General features: G+C 37.5%; 5 protein-coding genes across 10 annotated transcripts; all 5 read right to left on the bottom strand.

The window, feature by feature from the left end:
• Positions 340 to 5,840, bottom strand: LOC18767974 (glutamic acid-rich protein). Of its 3 annotated transcripts, XM_020570458.1 has the most exons (7): positions 5,668 to 5,840; positions 5,068 to 5,247; positions 4,815 to 4,981; positions 4,441 to 4,627; positions 1,695 to 2,802; positions 719 to 1,353; positions 340 to 626 (listed from the first exon to the last, which is right to left on the bottom strand). In XM_020570458.1, exons 4-6 carry the CDS (start codon positions 4,516 to 4,518, stop codon positions 869 to 871), a joined length of 1,671 nt encoding a protein of 556 aa, XP_020426047.1. In that variant the 5' UTR covers positions 4,519 to 4,627; positions 4,815 to 4,981; positions 5,068 to 5,247; positions 5,668 to 5,840; the 3' UTR covers positions 340 to 626; positions 719 to 868. The 3 variants fall into 3 exon arrangements, with proteins under 3 accessions (XP_020426047.1, XP_020426046.1, XP_020426048.1); XM_020570457.1 differs by having other exon boundaries at positions 4,441 to 4,981; positions 5,396 to 5,840; XM_020570459.1 differs by lacking the exon at positions 5,068 to 5,247 and having other exon boundaries at positions 4,441 to 4,981.
• Positions 7,417 to 13,383, bottom strand: LOC18768672 (serine/threonine-protein kinase MHK). Of its 2 annotated transcripts, XM_020570843.1 has the most exons (19): positions 13,139 to 13,383; positions 12,092 to 12,427; positions 11,919 to 11,997; positions 11,554 to 11,622; positions 11,337 to 11,426; positions 11,034 to 11,172; positions 10,835 to 10,937; positions 10,579 to 10,631; positions 10,323 to 10,389; positions 9,872 to 9,983; positions 9,728 to 9,793; positions 9,568 to 9,636; positions 9,406 to 9,463; positions 9,214 to 9,318; positions 8,478 to 8,512; positions 8,313 to 8,358; positions 8,156 to 8,227; positions 7,950 to 8,025; positions 7,417 to 7,753 (listed from the first exon to the last, which is right to left on the bottom strand). In XM_020570843.1, exons 2-19 carry the CDS (start codon positions 12,097 to 12,099, stop codon positions 7,624 to 7,626), a joined length of 1,377 nt encoding a protein of 458 aa, XP_020426432.1. In that variant the 5' UTR covers positions 12,100 to 12,427; positions 13,139 to 13,383; the 3' UTR covers positions 7,417 to 7,623. The 2 variants fall into 2 exon arrangements, with proteins under 2 accessions (XP_020426432.1, XP_007199899.2); XM_007199837.2 differs by lacking the exon at positions 8,156 to 8,227 and having other exon boundaries at positions 13,139 to 13,381.
• LOC18767276 (pentatricopeptide repeat-containing protein At3g07290, mitochondrial) lies at positions 13,811 to 17,005 on the bottom strand. The gene has a single exon (XM_007199085.2). The coding sequence runs from the start codon at positions 16,849 to 16,851 to the stop codon at positions 14,140 to 14,142; it is 2,712 nt and encodes a 903-aa protein (XP_007199147.2). The 5' UTR covers positions 16,852 to 17,005; the 3' UTR covers positions 13,811 to 14,139.
• LOC18767260 (putative quinone-oxidoreductase homolog, chloroplastic) lies at positions 17,676 to 20,288 on the bottom strand. The gene is made up of 4 exons (XM_007201212.2): positions 19,941 to 20,288; positions 19,356 to 19,497; positions 18,909 to 19,000; positions 17,676 to 18,517 (listed from the first exon to the last, which is right to left on the bottom strand). The coding sequence occupies exons 1-4, from the start codon at positions 20,004 to 20,006 to the stop codon at positions 17,828 to 17,830; spliced, it is 990 nt and encodes a 329-aa protein (XP_007201274.1). The 5' UTR covers positions 20,007 to 20,288; the 3' UTR covers positions 17,676 to 17,827.
• LOC18768029 (putative quinone-oxidoreductase homolog, chloroplastic) lies at positions 20,410 to 23,772 on the bottom strand. 3 transcript variants are annotated; one of them, XM_020569913.1, is made up of 5 exons: positions 23,711 to 23,772; positions 23,303 to 23,370; positions 22,766 to 22,907; positions 22,227 to 22,318; positions 20,410 to 22,126 (listed from the first exon to the last, which is right to left on the bottom strand). In XM_020569913.1, exons 2-5 carry the CDS (start codon positions 23,366 to 23,368, stop codon positions 21,434 to 21,436), a joined length of 993 nt encoding a protein of 330 aa, XP_020425502.1. In that variant the 5' UTR covers positions 23,369 to 23,370; positions 23,711 to 23,772; the 3' UTR covers positions 20,410 to 21,433. The 3 variants fall into 3 exon arrangements, with proteins under 3 accessions (XP_020425502.1, XP_020425501.1, XP_007201257.1); XM_020569912.1 differs by having other exon boundaries at positions 23,473 to 23,759; XM_007201195.2 differs by having other exon boundaries at positions 23,303 to 23,759.

Raw genomic sequence — 24,269 nt, 5'->3', positions numbered from 1 at the left:
TTGAGTTGGGCATGCTTTTGTTTTTATTTATTTATTTTTGCATAACACCAGAAGGAAATAAGAAGAAATATTCAAATACAACGAATTTAAATAATAAAAAACGTCAATGACCGTTTAAGCAAAAAATTTACAGATTTGAAGTGGTTTTTTTATTCAAATTTTCATTGGTTAAAATCTCTGTTTAAGCATATATTCCAAGAGATAAATTTATGCTAGGGGGAGGGGCATTCTTTTCCTTGTTGGTGATCAGTTCCATGGTCAACAGTAAACTAAGGATAAAAATAAAACATTTTTTTTTGGTGTACAATTATAAATAACCAAATGCCACCAAGAAGTTCAAAGGAGACGAATGATAAGCAAACTAATATAAAAAAATTATGTGGATTGTCCCCAATTTTCATTATGTCTCAGTAAAATGTAGGAAAAAATTTGGTGCCACAAGGCCTACAATGGCAATGTGGTTCTCCTTTTGGTGGTATATGTTTAAAACCTAAGTTTCTACCTAACAAAAAATCTATACCTATTAACCTCTGAACATTCAACAAAACTTATCCCTCCCTCTTCACCAGCCATGGGAAATGTATCTGCTGATGAGGCACAAAAAACCCTGCTTGCATAACAAAGCCCTGAAAAAGATGCACCACAAAGCAGTTAGTGTACATAATGATCTGATCCTATGTAAATCAGATGCAAGACGAGAAAGTTAGAACAATCATACCTGAACAAATCTAAGGCAGATATCAGAAAAAGATGCAGTAGCAGACTAGGCCTCAAAACCCAGAGGATGGTATCTTCTCATTAATGCTACTTTGGGTTCGCAGATGCAGACACTTGGGGGATCATAAAAGGAAGTCAAACCTACTCAATATCAGTATGGGATGACATATGGCAGAGCATAAACATCCACAGACTCTATTTGCATAGCTTCTGCCCATACTTGGGGAGTCATTTCAATCTCAGGGGATCCCACTTTGGGTTTCTTTGACCCTGAACCATTGCTGCCGAGCAGCCATTCCTGATCGTCAAGATTGGACTCATCCGCCATCTTGGGAATGGAAAGTATCTCACTCAGATACTTGGAATCAGGATGTGGTGGTTTTGCAGATGCTCCACCATTCTCATTAACTTTAACACGAGAAGATGATGGCTTTGTTGAGAATGCATTGAGTTGTTCAGGCCCTCTCAAACCATTAATTCTGTGTTCCTTGATATCTGCTTTACAATCGCTGGCTGCCCCCTGTCCCTCTGATAAAAACTGGAGAACAGTTTGGCTTGGTTCTGATTTCCTCCCATTTTCCACTACTGGGTGAGAAGAAACAGATCTTGGCAACTTATGGGGCAGAAATCCATTTTCTGGCATAAAGTTTAAAGAATAAGGTACAGATAAGATTGTATCCCTCAATCTCAACTAAAACAGATGTATATAAATTTCTTTTCTTGGTAAGCATGTCTATAAAAATTATAATCGCAAGAAAACTGTTATTCAATCAGTAGCTTGAGGTTTTGGCAGAAAAGTATTTGGAGATTAAATAAACATGCAACCTATATAACAATGAGCGTTTAGGAGCTGGAACATCTATAAGTAACATAGGCCTCTATTACCATCAGACACACATCTATATGTGTTTCCACTCACTGAATGGAAAATAGAATCCCTCAGTGTCATTGTTTTTGCAAAATAGGAAACGACTCACCGTGTAAATATCCATTCATCTCAAGTTCCTTGCGTTTGCCAAGAATTCCCCCAGCAGCAGAGTTCTTGCTATTCATCTGTAAAAGGTTTAATGCTTTATTACTGAAAGCATCTAGGGATTCCTTGCCATTTCCTTCTAGTTTAGGCTGTTCATCGGATGGTTTGTTTATCACCTTCACCTTCTCCTTCTTCTCTTTCTTCTTCTCCCTGTCCTTATCCTTCGATTTAACTTTCTTCTCTTTATCTCTCTCCTTGGGTTTATGACCTTTACTGTCATTATCTGTGTTTTTCTTCCGATCTCTTCCCTCCATCTGCTTCTCAACATCCTTCTCAATTGGCTTAGCAATGCCTTCAAGTCTTCTTTGCTCAATGCTAGGGAAGTTTTCAAAAAATGCCTCCGCTGAACATTTTCCCTCGACATGGTTTCTTTGTGCATTGGCAGTCCTATCATCTTCTTTCTTATCCTTAATTCTCTCTTTTTCTCTGGACTGAGTTGACAACAAAGGTTTTTTATCAGAAACCATAATCTTCTGAACAACCGGATTTCCTGTTGCTCTTTCACTATTCCTATAGACTTCCAGTTGCTTCTCAATTGGCTTAGTAATGCCTTCAAGTCTTCTTTGGTCAATGCTCGGGACATTTTGAACAATTTTTCCCTCGATATGGTTTCTTTGTGCATTGACAGTCCTATCAACTTCTTTCTTATCCTTAATTCTCTCTTTTTCTCTGGACTGATTTGACAACAATGATCTTTGATCAGCAACCAAAATCTTCTGAACCACCTGACTCCCAGTAGCTCTGTCATCATTCCTACATCTTCGATCCAATTCCTGCACATATTTATAATCCTTGATGTCAACATTATGGAATCCGTTTGGAACATGATTCTGTCCGTTATAAGACTCTGGCTGCCCTTCAATTCTCTTCTCTTCTGATGTCCAAGTAATCCCATTATCCCCACCCCTTTCCTTCTTGTCTTTGTGCTTTTCTTTTCTGTCTTTCCTTTCACCGTGTTTTTCTTTACTTCTGTCTTTATCCTTTTTCTCTTTACCGTCTCTTTTCTCTTTGTCCTTCTTATCCTTTTTATGCTTTTTCTCCTTGTGCTTCTCCTAAAAATAATATCCCCATGAGGGGCAGTGTATTTAGTAAAAATACGAAATAATTCATAGAAACTTAAAGGAAAACAATAAAAAGAAGCACATGTTAGTACAAAATCCTCCTGAAAACAAAGAGTGAGAGACACAAGATGCAAAACACTGCTAAGGGTGGTATGCTGGTCAGAGTACTTATCCCTCAAGCTCAACGCTTAGGGTCAAGTTGCTACACCCTCACACAATGCTATGAGATCTTGCCTAGTTCCTTTTTTGAAGAGCTATTCAGAACAAGTCCCTTTTTAGCCCTTTACAAGTTTTTAAAATCACAAAAGTGTACGGCAGTTGTGAAACAGGATCCCTTTTTTTTTCCTTTATGTTTTTTAGTTCCTCTTCTTTTGCTTTGATAGACATAAATATAATAATTTTCACACCAAAAAAAAAAAAACAGCAGAGAAAATATTTTACACAAATTAAGAGACACCTTTACTTTCTATTTTTTTCACAGTTCCTATTATTTTCCTTCATGTCTAATGAACGCTACACAAATGATGATGACAATGACTATGACAATGACGTGTGAATACAATATTTATAAATAAAAAAATGAGATAGCAGACACAATATGCCAATTTGTAATATCAAAATAATGATATTACCACATTCAGGGAATTTGACACTTCTTGAACACTGTCGACAGAATTTTAACAAAACAAAGATGAGACACAGTTTACCAAACAAGAATTCAATGTCCTTCCAGGGTCCAACCATCACACTATACAGGTCTTAAAAATTCTTTAAAGGAACCTAGGGTCTAAGCTAATATGACATGTTCAACCAAGGCAATAAGAATTGTTTTTATGCAAGAGCAGATTAAGAAAGTATCCCATCAAAGTTATTATGAAGCAACATGTCCCATTTTATCATGCATGCCAGATGGGTGCTTGTGTATGCAAAATGTTCCAGATACTCATCCCGTACCTATACCGTTTCATGCTAAACAAAAAAAATTTACACATTATATAGGACCAAGGAAAGAGGATAGACATTTTACTAACAAAAAAATGGTTACTCATGCACTGGGAGGGAAATTCAATAGAGTTGGGCTACCCTACGTGAGAAGTGCATGTAACAAAACTAATCCCACAAAATGATAATCACTTGAGTTAAAAGTCAGATAGCAACCAATTGCTCTCACCTTTTTCACATATGTCATGAAACCTCTATATGCTTATTATGGCATGAATCTTGGTATCCAAGGACTTTCTCATGGAAAAATCATATTTTTTTCTGCTCAGTTTCCTACATAGGATGTGTATCATAACACTTTTAAAGTACTAGGGTAGACTAAATATATTTCATGATGCGGTCAAAACTAGTCTCTCTGACAATCTTGTCATTCAAGACAGTTACAAATTTAATGTGCCCGCCCCTCATAATCTTCCTCCTAAGAGTACCCCATGACTTCATCAGTTAAAACCTACATAGATATAAGTTTCATGGCCCCGTAGCACAGCCTCCAAAAGTTAAAATGACAAGGAAGCAACTGATGAAAATCCAACACATGCATATAAAAATGCAGGGATTAACACACAAGAACTCATGAGAAACGAATGTAAATCAATTCTGCAATGATAAAAAGGAAAATATGTAGACCTTTGCAAGTAAGTCTATATCATTGATTCCAACTTTCTTTTCATATCCTGGAGGAGGAAATGGAAAGCAGCGAGACATTGCACGCAATCCTTGAAATGGAAAAGTGGGATCCGTCCACCAGCAGAAATGCTTCTCCTAGTTTCCAGTACTGTTGTTCCAACACAGGAACAGAGCAGAAACAATGCTCCTGTCCATGCACCATGACCCCAAACTCATTTCCAGCTTAAAAATCACTCCATGATCTACTAAAATCAACCCAAAGCCAAAACTGATGATAACCAATATGCAAGATCTCTTCTTATCACAGTGTTACTTCTAGGATTGCACAATTTATGAAAATCTGACACAAAAACTAAAAGTATCCAAAGGCTCACATGAACTACTCCACTATACCAAACTCCGTATTAGTTCACTCTATCTATCCAGATAAGATAGCATTCAATCACGCTTATGTCCAAGCAACCGATTTGTCGACAAATTTAGAAGTTCTGCAGCAATCTGATCCTCTGTCTTTCTTACTAGGCCAATAGAGAATGATCACCTGCTCATCAGCAAAAACCAACATCAGGAGCATGTCCTGACTATAAGGCCAAAAATTCATACAACAAATGCAACACAGACCACAACCTTGAAAACGAAAGAATCCGTGTAATTTTAAATGGAACACAGATAATCCTCAACTTTTAAATGGAAGCCGTGTAATTCCAAGCTTCGCTTTCTATTTACAACAGTGAATCTTCTTACAATGACCCCTAATACTATAAAAATCACAATTCGGGTTTCTCCCAGTGACGATTTGGCCAAACCCTAGAAAAATCACCAGAAGAATATGTCAGACACAAAACCCAGTTGCAAATAAAGACTAATTCTAAAAATTTCAATTCCAAAATACATGAAAACCCATAAAATTAAACTAAACCACTAGAATCCCACGAAAACAAATTAAGTTGCATACTTGGGATTGAGGGTTTTGATTTTGATGGTTCCAGAGAGAAAAAAAAGAAGAAAAATTTCACGGCAGGGAAGATAAAACAAAGAGAAGAACTTTTGGTTTTTGCAAAGTAGACATTGTACATGAATAAGAATATGAAGATCTCATTCCAAAAAGAGAGAGAGAAAAGAAAAGAGGGATTTATCAAACTCTCTCTTTTTCTCTCTCTCTCTCTCTCTCTCTCTCTTTCTCTGTCCAATCTAGCTATGTGTATGTAAACATGTACGTGTGTCTACCTCTCTATCTTTGTATGAGTGTGTATTTGTAAATGGGTTTTGTGTATGTGAGAAATTTCAGATCTTCAAATTGTTTGATGATGCGGGGTTATTCTCAGGGAAGAGGGTTTTCTCTCTCTCTTTCTCCGAATGTTCTCAGTCCTCTCAAATCCCCTTAAAAGGGAAGAGAAAATAGAGGGAAGGGCCAAAGGGGAAATGGGGTATTTATAAAAGAGGAATGGATATACGTGTCAAATAAAAAGAAGAATCCAGACGCCAGACATATCACAATGGTAAAATATGGTTTGGTAAAATTAACTTACCCTTTTTCTATTATATGTTTGAGTTTAATATAAGTCATAGTCTAAATTAAAAAAAGAAGGAATTTCGCACGCATACTATTAAGGTGTCTTGAAAGTTCGAACTTGAGATTACTGTTCTATAAGACTTCTTTTCATTAGATTAAATCTCGTTGGTTAAATAAAAAAGATTACTTTATTAGTAATCACACAAATTTACTGTATGTTATAATATTAATGAATGATATAATTGATATGTCTATAACAGAAGAAATATTTTAAAATATAATATAATAAATAAATTCACATTTTATAACATGAATAAATTAATAACACCTTGTAAGGACAACCTTCACACCAAAAAATTCTTGAGTTTTTACTTTGAGTTTGAGGTAATAAATGTGTTTTTTTGGCCAAAGGTATCAAATGTTCGATATGATGCATTTGCTTCTTCCACAACAAAGCCACGTGTGCGTGCCGCCCATTTGCAGTCTTTATGTGAAGCAATTCGGCAGCGTCACTTGTCTTGTTTTGCTTTTATCATCACATCTGATCTTCATCGCGTGTCGCAATCTCAGTGCGTGTCCACTTAAACATGGCACATATAAAATACCAACACAAACAAAACGATTGAAAACTGAAGAACTGATACTGAACATGGCAACAGAAGTTTGTGAATTTGTGAGATTTGCGGCTATCAAAAATTGGAGGCAAGTATGGCAAGAGCTTGCTTGCTCTTGCATTAAAAGTAGGTAGCATAATGTTAAGATATTGCATCCCATAAAAATACAATATTTTTTGTTGCTTATCGAGTCGGTTTTAATGTAGTCGTATTTATCATCCTAATAATGTTGAAAGATATTTCAAATTTGAATCTCATGTTACACGTTAATAAAAGAAAGAATCATTTTTGTTGGCCTACATTTGTCCCCATTAAAAGTGGAAAGATTTATTTGCAAAAACTGATTGAGTTTCAGTTATGCACAGATTTTGTCAAATGATAATTGTTCCTTAACAAATTGGTGCACACGTTTTCTTTCCTGTTATTTTCACCCCTTTAAAAGCTGTCATTGAAGATAGTTTTTTCGTAGGTGTAAATATTCTCAATCGTCAACTGTCGTGTGGGTCAAGGCACGAGAATCAACACAGACTACTTGATGTCGAACGTCACTAAACCAAGCATGTTTTGGGGCACAAAATCAGGTAAGTTGCAAAAGTTTGTCAAGGGTTTGAAGCAGAGAACTCAGTGGGGGCAAGCTTGCAGAGTATAGCTGCATATTGGGTTGAGTGGCTTTTTTCTTTTTTCTTTGTTGCTGCCTGAAACCTTTACAGAATGCAATCCTCTCTTCGGATTCTAGAGAGTATTTTATGCTAATCATCAAAATTTTCACATCACAACTGTTCAAGACACCGATGCTCGAGTAAAAATTCAAATAAATTCAGCAAACCAGAAAACAAGCACATGGGATTAGGGGAATGCATGTGTTTCGCAAATATATTGAAGATTGACTTTTCAATATTAAAGAATCAGAGAGAAATGTTTTTAATACACTCAACATGTTCATGGTACAGTGACAGACTATATGACAGTGTCCTCAGTAAAACTTTGTATTAACAGATGTAATAAATTACAGCCTCGCATTATTTGGTGAGAGACGAGTTTATTAACTCAATTCATTCAGAGGCAACGGCTTTGTGGGAAGGAAGAAGACATGGCCAACAATGGACCATCTAAGATGTTAGGCTGCAATGATGGGATGGAGAAACCAGCTGATTGTGGAACTCTGACTGATGGATGTTGAATTGAACTGCCAGAAAGGGGTGGAGATGAGTAGATATCATGTTAGTAATGTTCATATGAAACAAAAAACTTATCGACCACAAGACAACTATTGTATCAGCCATAGCTTCTTGGTTTGTCACGTTTTTCTTTTGTTTCTTCCATAGGTAAATTACATAAGCACAGAGCAGATAAGTATAGTCCATATCGGCACATGAACTGACCTGAATGATAAAGAAAAGGAAGGCTCTACTGGGGCACAGATTCCACCTTGATCAGGAGGCATTAGAGACCAAAAAACTGGAGAACAGTGACAACAGTACATCAATTTCAAGAAAAATGAAGCTAAGAAGAGAAGGCAAATAGTTTTTTCTTCCGTCTTCCCGAAGAAAAATGTTAAATTTGATCCACATGACCATCTTCGTCTTACCTATGGTTAGATTCATTTGCAGTAAAAAGGGAAAAATAATCAGTAACCAAGTAAAGAGATCCTGAATTTTCCCTGGCATTTGAGCAAACTATCCAAATAATTAAGGTAGGCCCACTAATCTGAAAGGATGATATTAGAGAAAGATGCAAAGAATTACCAGATCGTCCTGAATGATCTTCCAAACCAGAGCAAAATAAAGAATCCTGCATAATGAAATTAACAAAATTCATACCACAATAAATTATCTAGCATTAAGGATCTAATGCTACAAGATGCCACAAAACAAAAGCATTATCTCTAGAAAAGAAGCCCATTCACTCACCTCTTTTATATGCTGCGATACATCATGAACCACATCTGCAGGCAACAATTACATAATAAGATGAATATATTCCTCCAAAAAATTTATACATATGAAAGAAACCGAAAAATAGAAAGAATCTAAAAAAAGGGGGGGAAAGTCCAGATTTTCCAAAGATTATGACTTCTCAAATAAATCCTTGAAATGTGATGGGAAATCAATTCTGCTGAATTTAGAGGAATAATCAATACTCTAGTTATGAAATACGGAGGAGAAAAATAGAAGCATCTCCGGTCTAACACAAATGATGACATTTAAACTTGAAATCCCATATCCTAAAAATAAAAAAATAATGATGCATGGGAAACAAAATTCACTTCAAATGCGTTACGTGAATCAAGCAAAATAATGTGCTACGAGGTGTTGAAATTCTTTCATTTCAACAGTCCATCCGGACTTGCTAAGCAAAATCCTAATATATCTTAAACTTTGAGTGGTCGAATAGTGCCAATGCCTAGAGCATGAAATGAAGCAGGTTCTGGGCCAAGAATGCTACCCTGCTGAACCTAAATGGATGAGAAAAAAGCTAAAACAGAAGACGTGGCTTAGGAATGTGCCCAAAGCATGCAAGGCACAAATTGCAATTAAACCAAAATTTTGTGTCATAATTGTTTTAGTTTTCCCATTGACATCCCTGTCGATCCGTAAAATAACCAATTCACTGGGTTACTAACACAGGAGGAACAACGATATTTACCGAATTCTGGAACACTGGGCTTCACAGCCAGCGTCAAGCCAAGAAAGCAGTCCTCAGGTTCAGCACCAAAGTCTGATAATTTCAACTCAAGCGTTGGCTTTGCTCCTGTGAAATAATGCAGGAGAATAATTAATAATGGACACTAATTAGGGAGGTAGGTACACACAAAAAAAGGGGAATGGGAAACCTTACCCATGATACTTAGCTTCAGGTCAAGTGGATCACGGAGTGAACGAGGAACCCAGCCAACCTATCTATCTTATGTTAGTAAGATGATCAAATTTATAAGATTGCAAATTAAATAAAAATAAAAATAAAATAAAAGCAGAGAGGAAGAGAAGAAGACTATGTTACATGGAAAAAGGGATGTTGTAATGATTCATCCGCAGCTGGCCTCCTTGATGGATCCCATGAACATAGTTGCTGCAGACAGTGAAGAAAGAAAAATATATAAGCATTAAACAAATTTTCCTAGGAATTACTACTGGAAGAAAATTGAACAAACAACTCTCACTTGGATTAAATCAATAGCTTCTGGGCTTGCGCTTGGAATGATATCAGAGAGGTTTGCAGGCAAGATCTATCCAAAAGAATGATACAGTGAGTTAAAGCCAAGAAATATGGAAATTGCAGTAAACAGGTCCATGCAAAAGCTTGCCTTTTCATAATTAATAATGCCATATAATCGAGAGGCATTTGTCCCTTCATCGAAGATAGTCAAGTCTGGAGTACCAAGCACACAGCATATCTTGAACAATTGGTCTATCTCACTGTCCATTGAAGAACTCGTTTGTAAGATGTAAATAAGAAGTTCTCCCACGTTTTTCTTATTTTGAGTCACATCATATGTTTCATTAAATCTAAAACTAACGAGGTCTATGACTCAAAAATACTGGACATGTTCCAAAAGTAAAATACCAGTAAAAAATAAAAACAAATTCTTCCTCGTTTGAACCAGCTCAATGCACAGTCAAAATGTCAAAGAAATAAAGCACACCAGGACAGGCAGTAATAAATGGACTTAATTAGAGGTCAGTGCAAAAGAATAATTTTTACACACATTTTTCTCACCAAGACCAAAAACAATAAATGCAGGATGATATAATCACCTTTCACCAGGGAAAATTGGGGACAAATTGAAAAGCTCAGCTAGGATTGCGCCAGCTGCCCACATGTCTGTATATTATTCATTTGTTAATCACCACTTGAAGAAGAACAAAGAGATAATAAATCTCAAGCTTGATATAGGAAAATCTCGTGCAGCCTAATCATAGATATGGCAACACCAATAAAAACCTCAAATATTCTTAAAACTTTTCATAATGAACAGAAGTACAATAAAGAACTAATAAAGATCGAGCTTACCAACTGCAGGAGTGTATAATTTGGACTGTAACAGGACTTCTGGTGCTCGATACCTAGGATGCCCACAAACGCCATAAAATGTAAAAGATAATCAATATGCATAGCTCTGCCTGTGCAACACACTCGGAGACATTCACGCAGACACGTGCATGCACACAATAAGATAACACGATTTAATAGGAATGCCCCTTCCCCAACTACCATACACTCACAGATGCACAAAATAAGATACTGTGATTGAATATGATTTACTCACCAGCGTGTGGAAACATATTCGGTATAAGGAGGAACCGATGATACTTCTCTAGCCAATCCGAAGTCAGCAATTTTAAGAACGTCATTTGTCACCAGCAAATTCTCTAAGGGGGAAAAATGGTCTTGCTGTTAATTTCTTTAGATAAAATATTTCAAACCACAGAGATGCATGAAAACACAACACTGATAATATGTTATACCTGGTTTTAGATCTCGGTGAAAATATCCACTTCTATGGAGGTGATTAAGTCCATGCAGCAATTGAGACATAAAGCTACGAATCTCATCCTCTGAAAAGGGTCTTCTTTGTTCTTTCATTACTTGGTATAGATTATAGTTCTGGAAACATGGAACTTTGGAATCAAACACATATTACATGATGAGATAAATTTGATCAACTGGGGTTCATCAACTTTCAAATAAGAGTGTGATATCATTTTGCATGAGATATACAATAAAAATAAATAAACCACATAACAATGAGAAGGCAAAAGGTCTCTCACCATGTACTCAAAAATGAGGAACACCTCATTGTTTTCCCTGACAACCTCCTTCAACTTTATGATATTGGGGTGATTTAATTTACGGAGTACCTGGGCAAAGCATTTGACTTATCAATCAAAACAATGAGAAGGACTTATCTATTTGATTTAGCAACCTGCAAAATGTGAAAGCTCATATTCAACAATATTGAACCATTAAAATTTCCATGGGAGATACCTTAATCTCTCGTAATCTCCAGTATTCCTCCCAGAAAAAGAACTTCCTCTTCATCTTTTTGACTGCAACCTGAGGTCAGAAAAATTGAATAAAACTAGGATGGATATGTTTATGTAAAATTGCCCTACCCTACACTCCTAACTAATTCACTCTTATTACAAAAATAGAAATAACACTTGATCTTGATTTCATCTTCCGCCTCAATATTTCTTTAAAATGCTGTTATCAACTCCACACAAAATTAAGAATCATCAAAAGTATCTGATCCAAAAGTTCACAATTTGTTGCAAAACTAAATAAGTTGAGAGGTAAAAATCGAATATAATTATGAGAAAGATTAATTTCTTTTGTAAGGAGAAGCATACAATCTCATTTGTTCTCCAATCACGAGCCTTATATACACTACCACAAGTGCCATCACCAAGCTCCTCCAAAATTTTATATCTGGAAAAAAGAATTCAGATAGCAAAAAACTATAAGAATAAAAATTGTGAACCTTTTGATTTTAGACAATTCAATGCATTTGAAAGCAACTAACCTTTCCATTATTTAAATTGCAACAGATTATAATCGAAAATCTTTCAGTGGAATTTAAACAGCCTCCAAGAAGAGGTGTCTATGCTGTCAACACAGTTTTGGTCGTTGGCTTCTAGATATGGTATGGTGCTTACGTCTAGCATCAAGCATTTGGCATAGTCATGAATCAACTTGTCATTGTAGGAGCGGTTCACAATCACCAAGAAATCTATCAACATTTTGCAACCCTCCACGTGAACTCCAGAGACCAAGCATCAAACTTAGCTGAAGAGTTTTAATCCATTTTCTTTACATCTGCTTCACTTATAGCCTCATATAAAAAACTGGGGCTGTTGAGCTGCAGTAGATGGTAAAGAAAAACAAAATTAATTTTCAACTCTTAACAAATTCAACCATTCAACATGAAGCAAAGATCATGTCTTTTAATAGCCACCACAACTGATCACTGTTTTCCTGTATGGTCACCACAAAAGAAGCAGACAGAAAGAAAACCGAACCCAATAATTTCGTTGGGCTTGCAAGACTAAATCTTTTTCCCTTCGTTGTTCTAATCTTACATGAACTCTGCAATTCAAAATTTTGATGCTCTGCCTCATCCTACTTTGTTCAAAGATCAAACCAAGCATTTTTTGAAAATGACAAATCTATTAGAGCTATATCCCCTCCCATCAATCCAAGTCCTAAACATGAAAATATATACTCAATTAGAAAAGTAAATCAAATACCCTAAAGAGAATCAAACTTTAGAATATCAGTTATAAATATGAAGTATTTGTTTACGGCACAACAATCATCTCCACTCATTTAAGCCTAGTTCGACTACACACTCGGGAGCTAAAGCAACAAAGACTAGGACCCAGAATTCTATTTTGTTTCATTTTCTTTCTCCTTTTATTCCTTCATTTCTTAAGAACCAACCACAGCCTAAAATGAGAACCCCAAGTGGTATTTCAATCTGCAAACAGCTAAAAAAACAATCAAACACAAAGCCTGAAATTCAGAAAATTATAGAAAGAACAAAAAGAAAAATGAAAGAGACTGAACTCACAATTGATGCTAAATTGAGACAACCAGAGAAACTTTACGAGCAGGATATAGATCAGCAATGCATAAAGTTTTTCTTGGAGAAACCAAGAAAGAAAATTTTAGAGAGAGAATCTTCGTTTGAGAGGAAGGGAAGCTTCAGAAAGAGAGAAAATTTGGATTGCTGGTGAAGCCATGAGAGGGAGAAGGATTCCGCATAAGAAGCAAAGAAGAAGAAACCAAGCAAATTATTAAAAAAATACGAAATTATATAAACTATTTGTTTGTAATGATTTTATCGGTTCGTTAGATCATTAAAAATTAAAAATAGAAAATGCTTGGTTTACTCGTGGTGGGGAAGGGTGGTGGTCCCGCGCAATTGCCCCAAAATTGTTGTGGGTCTTTACCTCGAGAAATTATACAATGACACTGTGGTACCATGTCAGCATGTACATTTTCCATTCAAATATGGCCACATGTCTGTTCTTTTGACAGCTGGACTCATCAATTTATTTATATAAATAGAATTAAAATCTAAAAATCATTTTAATTGACTAAAAAAAAAAAAACTCATTTTAAAGGATCCTTTTTAGAAAGAAAAGACCATTTAAAGAAGTGAATTGAAAATATTATATTCTATATTCTTTTGGGATAATGTTGAACAAATTGAAAGTCAATCTCCATGTTCACATCAATAAAAACATTTAACTCAGGAAATTTGCAATTTCCATAATCATGAGGACAGAGCTAATATGAAAAACTAAATGGTGTTGATAATTTACAAAATTTGACTTCATGAAGTCCACTCTTACAATGGTTAGAGATTTTACAAAGTTAGTACTGAATTTCTCTCTCTTTAATGATAAAAAAAAGAGATCTCAAATTTCAAATCCCTAGTTTAACCAAAGAAGAAAAATTCTAATCCATAGCTGATGAGGATGAGCACCATTGTAGAGAACAACTTAAAATCTGGTATCTGCATAAGACCAACTGAAGCACTACCATATCTGAAAATGACCTAGGCTGCTAGATAATAGGCCTCTCTCTGCAACCCATTTGCTCAATCAATTTGAGAATGTCAAGGCAATGCTCAGGTTCCTCTTTCTTTACTAGGATCTCCAGATATGGTAAAACTGCAGCCTTTTCCTTGATGTCATTGTGTCTTAAAAGGTCAGAGAACAGTTCTTCACCTTGTTCAGCCCTGCCTTCACTATCAAGACCCTGAATCACTGAACAGTATGATGAAACAGATGGAACAAAACCATGGTTCAGAATTGTTTTCATGAAGTCCAGACAGTGATCATATTGGCGTTCCTTGCAGTAGCTGTTGATGAGAGCACAAACAGCCTTCTCAGGAAGCAGACCGCGTTTTAGTAAATCTTTGGTAATCTGATCTGCTTCAGCAACTCTTGCCTCCCGGCATAAACCCATAACAACAAAGTTGTACAAATCTGTTGCCGACCCACCACATCTTGTGATCTTTTCTTCAAGACGGAAAGCATGTTCGATCTCCATATTCCTAAAGACATGTCTGGAAATGCAATTATCATTAGTGTCCCTTGAAGGTAATGTTCCAGCATCTACAAAGTTGGAAGAACTAACTGATCTTGCTTCTTCCTTAGCCTCGCTTGACAAAACAGAACCTGCAAGGAGCGCAGAATAGATTCGAGTGCTTGGTTGATAACCTTTTTGAACCATAACACGCAGAATCTCATAGGCATGATCCAACCTACCAACATTAACAAGAGCTTTAATTAATACAGTATATGTAATGTGGTTTGGAGGTATCCCGAAATCAGACATACTAAAGAGAAGGATTTCAGCTTCCTCCACTCTTCCATTTTGGCAGAGGCCATTGATCACAACGGTATAGGTGTAGACATTTGGAGGGCAGCTAGTCTGCCTCATCAAATCCAACATTTTCAGTGCACAGGTAATCTCACCAGTTTGGCAAAGCGCATTGACTAATATTGTATAAGTCACTACAGACGGAACTGATCCATACTTTAGCATCTTCCCCAACATTGCCTGCGTTGCAAGCACCTTATCATCTTTGCTGAGAACATCAAGAAAACAATTGAATGTGTGTGCTGTTGTCAAGGTCCTCTTCTCCACCAGATTCCCAAAAAGCATTGATGCATTTCCAATTTCACCAATCTTGCAATAACCATCAATAAGAGCTGTCATAGTAACTTCATCAGGGGAAATACCCTTCTTTACCATTGAACCTAAAATGCTGATTGCATGCCCTGGTCTCCCTTGTTTACAGAAACCATCAATTAAGGCAGTGAAAGAAAAACAATCTGGTTCAAGACCACATGAGCTCATTGACTTAAATGTTTCAAAAGCCAATCCAAGTTGGCCTTCTCGGCAAAAGCCATCAATTAAAATATTGTAAGTTACTCTGTTAGGCAACAAACCATTATCAACTACTCTTTTCAAAAGAAACATGGCTTTGTAAGTTTTATAAACTTTGCATAGCCCTTCCATGAGCTCATTGTAGGTACGAATGTTAGGCTTACATTGTCTTTTCTCCATCACACCAAGTAGCTCAAAAGCAGGAATCACGCGCCCTTCTTTGCAGTATCCATTTATCAGTGCATTGTAAGTTACTGTGCCAGGAAAAAGCCCACCTTTAAGCATCTTTCTAAACATTGCATTGGCCTCCTCAATCTTTCCTTCCCTGCATAATCTATCAATCAATATGGTATAAGTATGAACATTAGGTTTACAACCCTTTGAAACCATCTCATCAAGCAAACCTAGAGCCTTATCAGTCGACCCAATGTCACACAAAGCCTTGATGAGTACAGTATATGTACGAGTAGTCGGCTGGCAGCCCTTCTCACTCATCTCTTTTTTCAGATGAAAAGCTTCATCAAGTTTACCAATCTGACAATAACCATGAATCAATATGGAGTACGTCACGGAATTAGGTCCACAGCTACCCCCTTTAGACATTATATCAAACACCCGGGAGGCCTCCCGGAGATTACATTCTCTACAATTACCCAACACTAAAGAAGTACAAATATGAGTGTCCAACTGAAACCCAAGTTTTAAAACCATGCACAAGAACATTTCAGCAGATTGCACAAACCCATTCTTGCATAAAGCATTAATTATAGTCCTGTAGTCAATAACACCAAGAAGAAAACCATTGTCTACCATTCTTTTATACACCAAGAATGACAAAAACCCCAAATCCAAACTAGCTAAAGACATCAAAAGACTACTATAACAAGGATAACTCAACCAAAATCCAATCTTTCGCATATTATCCAATGCCTCCATCAGCTTTAGAATCTCAGGCTCACTATTACTGAACTCCTTGATTAACAAAATTATGGCTTTTTGTGCAATCACATACAAATTGGAAGAAGACACCATCAAATTCAACAGAAGAATTCTATTATCAAAATCATAACAATAAGTAGAATGCTTGCAAACCCACTTGAAAAACCGTACCCCAAGTTCAATGTCGTTGCCGTGAAGCTGTAAAACCTTGGTAGCTGCATATGGGGCCATGTGAGAGACCAGTGACTTAAGAAGATTGTTCCTTTCCCAATTGGGTTGCTTAAGAAAAGCTGATACTCGAGAGGTTGTGTCATCTAAGCTTTCTGGGATTGCTTGGCTGCGTGAAGATTGATATGAGACAGAGGAAAGCGAGGGAGGAAGTTCAAACAAGTAAGGAGCTCTCAAGAGGACGTTTAGGACCTTATTTGTGCGAACCAACATACAGAGACTGAGGAGTGAGATGAAGATAAACTATTTTTCAATTTGCAAACTGAAAATAAGGGCTGTTTTGGAGGGACGTCTTCGAGTATTTCAAAAAATATATATACCTTTTTCTTTTTTATTTCTGTGAGCCTCCTCCACCTAGAAACCCTTTAGCTTGGAGAAGAACACCTTCAGTACAATTTTCTGGCTAATGGGCTTGTCAAATTTGGGTCATATTGAACTCGGGCTTTACTTAATAGAACAATAGCCCTCCTCAACTTGGGTCATGAACGTTTTGTGACGTACCCGTAGTTTAGATTAAATTAAAGTAAAATATATTTATATATGTGGTTATGTAGTTTAGGTTAAATTAAAATAGAATATGTTTATATATGTGGTTGTTGACTGTATTGCTCACTGGAGCTACAATCTAGACTTAGGTGTTTGTTTTCATATGGCTCCGAGCTGGGTTGGCCCTAGCCTTCTTGATGATTTGCTTGGAGTCACAAGGACTCGGTTGGTCTGTAGTGAGTAGTTGCTGTGTGTTCTTGGGGTTTTACCCCCCAGTTCATCCACACACAAAAAGCTGTTTTCCCATGTCGCTTTATTTTTAGTGTCAAAGTTTGTAATTACTCTTAAATATATTGTTATGTTTTTTTTCAAAACAAGCAATGGTCTAAACTATAAGAGGATATGATTTCTCAAAAACACTATCAAAGTGTCATGAGGCCTCGAACTTGAGACCATTAGTCTGCAAGTCAATGCCCTTTTTCACTAGTTAGACCCTGTTGGCATATTGCAATGTTTTAGTACTTTCTCTTTTAAGCAAAAGCTCTCCAATCTTGTTGACCACAATGCAAAATGAACAGGGAACTCAAAGCATCATCATTTACAGCAATATGGTAGCAAGAAATTATAACCATCACTGGATGCATTAATACACAACCTTCTCATTTGGCTACAAAATTTGGGCAGTTCCAAGCATAGTATCAACCTAAGGCTCCACAATTATCTTTCCAGTAGCATGCCCATCAATGCTCTTAGCCCAAGCGTCCTCTGCCTTGGTCAGGGGATACTTTGAGTCTATTATTGTCTTGAGCTTCCCTTCTCCAACCAACTTAAGAAGATAATCCAGGTTCTGAGCCTTGGGAGATAAGAGCAGTGGCACCAGTTGCTTCTTGGAAAAGGTAAGTTTTCCCAAAGCAAAGTTCGCTACGGCACTGAGGCCGGGAGTGATATCTATTACCTTACCATTTGCACTCAAATTAGGCTCAAAAGTTGACCAAGGAATGCCCGTTGCACAATGGATCACAGCATCATATTTTCGACCGGATGGACTCTTCAGAGTTGCTCCTTCTGGGGTCTTGTAGTCAATAACCTCATCAGCACCTAGGCTCTTGACAAATTCAAGGTTACGAGCTCCACAAGTGGCTGTCACATGAGTGTTTCCAAGCTTTGCTAGTTGAACTGCATAGAGACCTACACCGCCAGAAGCAGCTGTGATCAGAATGTTTGCTTCCTCACCACTTCCATCAAGCTTGATCCCAGCAGATTGGATAAGGGCCTGGTGAGCAGTGAGACCAGCAACAGGTAATCCTACGGCAGTGGCCGCTGAAACTTCAGGTGGCCTTGTAGCAGTCAAGCTTTCCTTAGTCACGGCAAGCTCAGCTAGTCCACCTCCATTCTAAAATTCAATATCCATGAACAGACGAAACAGACAAACAGGCTAAGCATGTATCAATTAAATGATGCATGACATATTATAAGTGAGACATTCTACCACCTGGATTTCAAATTCAGCGCATTAGGAATGGTTTCTACATGCAAAATTTCAGTTTCATGCCAACTGTAATGACACTAGGGAAAGAGGCACAAAATACCGACGAGGGGTTACTGAGGGTTTACAGACACAAGGATTCTGGTGGATCAATGGATACTACTTTACAAATAGGTAGAAAATTATTCATAGATGTTTTATGGAAAGAAAAGCTATATTATGTTCTGAAGTATATACATGTTCAAGTGAAATGGCGAACATTTTCATGTCAAGTGAACCAAAACATATGGACACTTACAAGAGGGTTAACCATAGCTACAACTTTGTCACCAGCTTTGAATTTTTTCACTCCTGGTCCTACCTGTACAACCTCTCCTGCCACATCAGTACCTGTTCCAAATTTCAACAAGGAATATCTTCAGTCAACATAACAATACTCAGAAAAAGATGGTCCAGTAAAAGTTCAATACATTAGGTTTTAAATCTCATCAAAGAAAATGCATACTCATTCCCTCCCAAAAACACAAAAAGGCTACCCCAGAAGCTATTTGGACCAAATGAATAAGAAAACAGAACATTCAAATGCAAATTATTAGCATGTTAAGCGTTTACGGAACACTCACCCTACGTTTTCAAGACGAAGCTCAATATAATATTTGGAAAGCAGCATAATTAAAGAGGTGTTTACATGAAAAGCACCCCCTAGACAGCAGAGTGTCTCAAGAAGATAGCAAAACCAAATTACCAGGTATGTGTGGAAATCTGCGAGGCAACAATGGCCACAGCATGCCTTTCTGAACTTTCCAATCAAATGGGTTTAGACTAGCTGCCTCCAATTTCAGCAACACCTCATCTTTGTTTGGATTGGGAATTGGAATTTCAACATGCTGCAATTAGCACCAAAATTGAGTGAGGGCCAATGACTTAACAATAATATGTTCTTCAATGCATAAACAAATTGAATGTTTCCCAAGTACAAAAGTTAGTCTTGGTCATTCTCAACCACGACCTCAACCCCTGCCCCCTCCTCCCCCCTCCCCCAGCAGAAAAAAACATGGAAAGGAGAAAACTCAGAAAAGCCTCTCCCTTTATATTTTCCTTCTTAACATTTCAAGTATTCAATTACTCTTAACAATAACAAGTACTTGAAAAAGGACCCATTATGTCACCTGCCCATTTCATTACAAGGTTTGGACACCATGTGAAAATGGGTTTCAATTAATTTTCTTATAGTGGAAAAGGGTTTTTCTTCAAGGACAATCAGAGAGTATAATTCAAGAGAAACAAAAGAAAGGAAACTAATTTGACAGAGGGAAACCAAATGAGTAACCTTTAAGCCAGAAGGTCCTCCACCGTAGCCATCATACTGAACCGCATGCATAACATTTTTTGCCATGGCCTCAGTTTTGTTCAGAAGAGTCGACAGAACTTGAAGCTCCTCTCAGATTTTAAGAAGTAAGCTTGGGTGCAACGTACACCACTGTGAGACATGTGAATTGACTAAATAGCCCACGTCTATCGTGGAACAAACTCATACATATGTTCTATGTCACCCGCAATAAAGAAAACGTGTCATCTATAAACGCATACACTTCTCTTGACCATCAGAGTAACAGGAAGACTTTGAGTTATCTTGTTGATGAGGTTGTGCGACAGGAAGATGAGGTGGAAGAAATAGAATGGTTAGCGGCGGGATGGTATCATAAGATAAATACACATTGACCACAATGGCGTCGTTCCGTGCCTCACCGACTTCAATCTGGCTCGTCGTACTCGGACTTTCCAGATTCGGATCGTTGTGTGGGCTTCACACAGCTGGTATCATTGCTGCAACATTCGGCATGGCCAACTAGTGGCCCGTCCCTTCGGAGGGTTTGCTTCTGAATCGAGCAGCCAGGTACTTTGGCATGAGAGGAAGAGGATGATTGCCAAAAGTCCCACATCGACAAAATAAGTGATCAAGGTTGACCCCACAGACCGAGATCCCGCCATGCCTCAGTGTGCTGCCTGAGATAGGAACTCATCACACAATCACTTTTTCTCTCCAGCTCCTCCCATTTTCAACCTCTTATTCTTATACAAGTACTAGTTTTCATTTATTTTTATTTTTATTTTTATTTTTGGCTAGGAACAGAGTAGATTTGTTTCATGATTCGTAACGCTTCTGCTTTCTATTTTCTTATTTATATTTCATTTTTGCTAGGGTCTCTAAACTCATATTACTTGCTTGGTGACTGATCTTTTTTGAGAGAACCAAATGAATTACTGTGAAATATAATCAACATGAAAATGAACAATAAATCCAAACCTCATTATTTACAACATTGATTCATGATTATAAAAAAACCTCACATTAGCGAGATAGTTTTATTTCAAATGGTTAAAAGTATTAATCTTGCATTTGAGTTTCTAAGTTTGATTTTCCCTCTCCAATATCGTTTGTATTAAAAAAAAAAAAACAAATAAACAAACAATTTTAGTCACTGTGATTTTAATTTTCCCGATTTCATCATTGTACTTGCTGTCGTTAACAAATCAAGTCAAAGCCTTCAATTCCGTTAGTTTGGTAGGAGCTTTATTGTCCTAAACATTAAATAAAAATTTTAAATCAAATATATAAAATTAAAAAAAGACAACAAGAAAAAGACAAAACCACCCCATCCTAACCTCTATCATATCCATCAAATCCCAACGACCAAAATTGTATAATTACCCCATTAATTGCACATAACCATCTGTATCGAACGACTTCCATTATTTCGACCAAAGAACAAACGACTCCCATTAAAGACATGAAGTTTATATCCCACTATAGTTTTCTACTTAAGGCTCCACGATTATCTTCCCAGTTGCATGTCCATCAATACTCTTAGCCCAAGCATCTTCAGCCTTGCTTAGAGGGTGCTTAGAGTCGATCACTGTCTTGAGCTTTCCTTCCTTGACTAACTTGACAAGATAATCAAGGTTCTCACTCTTAGCCCACAAGAGCAGTGGCACCAGCTGCTTCTTGGAGAAGGTGAGTGTGTTCTGAGCAATAGCAGCCCAGGTACTTGGACCAGGAGTAATGTTTATAACCTTCCCGTTGGCGCTCAAATTAGGCTTGAAAGTTGACCAGGGAATGCCCGTTATTGCACAATGGACAGCGATGTCATATTTCCTACCAGATGGGCTAATCAGAGCTGCTCCTTCTGGGGTCTTGTAGTCAAGAACCTCATCTGCCCCCAAGCTCTTGATAAATTCGATGTTACGAGCACCGCATGTGGCTGTAACATGAGTGTTTCCGAGCTTTGCTAGTTGGACTGCATACTGACCCACACCACCAGAGGCAGCAGTAATCAAGATGTTCTTTTTCTGGCCACTTCCGTCGAGATTAAGCCCTGCAGCTTGGGTGAGAGCCTGGAGAGCTGTGAGACCAGCAATAGGTAAGCCTGCACCTTGAGCTGCTGAAACTTCAGGTGGCCTGGCAACTGTCAAGCTCTCACTAGCTGTGACAAACTCAGCCAGTCCACCTCCATTCTAACAAACAAACGAAATTTATAAGTGAAACTTGTTGCCAAGTGCAATAAATTCTTCAAGAAAGGGAGAGATTAACCAAAGGAATACAATGAAGGCTTACAGCGAGGGTGAGATATGCCACAACTTTGTCGCCCGGTTTGAACTTTTGGACCCCTTTTCCAACTTCTACAACCTCTCCAGCAACATCAGTAGCTGTTCCCAATATTTTCATTAGCCAATCACTGTTAACAAACCAACCTACCAGCCTAAGACTCACAAACACTGCTTGTATAAATCACAAAACTCTTCTCGTAACATAGGAATGATGTTCACCCATTTTAAAAGTCGAAGCACAAATTTGTTTCGGAATCCAACTAATTTATCTACCTCAACTCTCTCAATACTTCCACAAATGAATAAAAGTCTCAATGAGAGATTTTATCGAGAGTCAAGATGTATTAATCTGTAACCATTATGATCACTTCCTCAAAGAGGAAAATTCTTTTGGGACACAGAGCGTATGCTTTATGTTCCAATGATGTAGTAATTAATAAAAATCAGGCAGTTTGTTGATCAGTATGTTGCAGCTTATATGCTACCAATTGAATGATATGAATATAAGAAGGGGTTTAGGGGAAAACCAGGCAAAACAGAACTTACCAGGTATATGAGGGAATTTGGGTGGAAAAAAAGGCCGCATCTTGCCTTTCTGAATTCTCCAATCAACCGGGTTCATAGTAGCTGCTTCCAATTTCAGCAAGATCTCACCTTTCTTTGGAGTGGGCACTGGAACCTCTACATGCTGCACCAAACATAAAATATATTTAAAACAATTTATTAAGGTCTTTTTACACTTGTATGATTTCGTCCATGGATTTATTGCTTTTGAAAAGCAAAGAAGAGGCACAAGCAAGTAAACATTCAACACAACCCTGAAGCATTTTCTCACTGGTTGTTCAGTTTCTCTTTTTTCCCTTTGGGATTTCAAGGCCAAACATATTTAGGATGCACTCAGTTTTAAGCCTGAACTCTCCCACCACTCTAAAAGTTGATGCATTTTTTTTTCTTTTTTTTACGCACCAGAGAATATTAAGCGGTTAACAAAATGTCAGAAGCAAAAATCACAGCAGGGAATGAAATATGAGAGAATTATACCAAATAACATTGATAGAAGAAACAAGTAGATAAAGAAGGAACCTTTAAACCAGAAGCTCCTCCACCATAGCTGTTGTACTGAACCGCACGCATAAGCTTTGTCGCCATGGCTGCCAATGTCATACCCTGAGTCAGCAGAGACAGACGAGAAAGGAAAGATCCTAGATTTTACGAGAGAGAGAGAGAGAGAGAGAGAGAGGACGTGTTACTACATTCTTGTGGAATGGTTTTGACGTATATATAGGCTGTGCTTTCTTTGAAAAGTGCTATAGGTTGTGCTTTCTTTCAAAAAGTTTTGATTTTCACAATGTGTTGGCCGAAAATTGAATCGAACTTTAAAAAAAAAATTTGGAAAATTCTGATTGCCGAGTTGAACCAAACTTTTACAATTCGGTTTTTAGAGGCAAGTTCTACTCATGAGTTCGCATTAGAATCACAGCAGCATCATACCAGTGGCACTCAAATTAGGCTGAAAAGTTGACAGAGGAATGCCTAATGGATCACATCACAGCATCATATTTTGGACCAAATGGAGATGGACTCTTCTCTTGTAGAGCTGCTTGCTCCTTCTGAGGTCTTGACCAAGTCAAGGCTACGAGCTCCACAAAAGTGCGAGTGGCTGTCACATGAGGTACGTGTGAAAATTGGTGGGAGGCAACAAAGTCCACGGCATACCTTTCTCAAACTTTCCATTCCAATCAAATGGGGTTGACTTTAGACTAGCCACCTCCAATTTCAGCAACACCTCTCCCTTGATCTTTGTATGAATTTGGAATTGGAATTTCAACATGCTGCAATTAGCACCAAAATTGATTAAGGGCCAATGACTTAACAATAATATGTTCTTCAATGCATAAACAAATTGTATGTTTCCTTTCCAAGTACAAAAGCTAGTCTTGGTCATTCTCAACCACAACCTCCACCACACCCTTACGAGAAGAAAGAAGAATTTGCATGTCATGGGGATAGCACTGTTTTGCTATCCCCAATCAATCACGTTATGCCACGC

The sequence above is a fragment of the Prunus persica genome, chromosome G8 (assembly GCF_000346465.2).
Source record: "Prunus persica cultivar Lovell chromosome G8, Prunus_persica_NCBIv2, whole genome shotgun sequence".
Lineage (NCBI taxonomy): Eukaryota > Viridiplantae > Streptophyta > Magnoliopsida > Rosales > Rosaceae > Prunus > Prunus persica.
The sequence above is the reverse complement of the archived record's forward strand: the minus strand, read 5'-3'. Positions and strand labels throughout refer to the sequence as shown.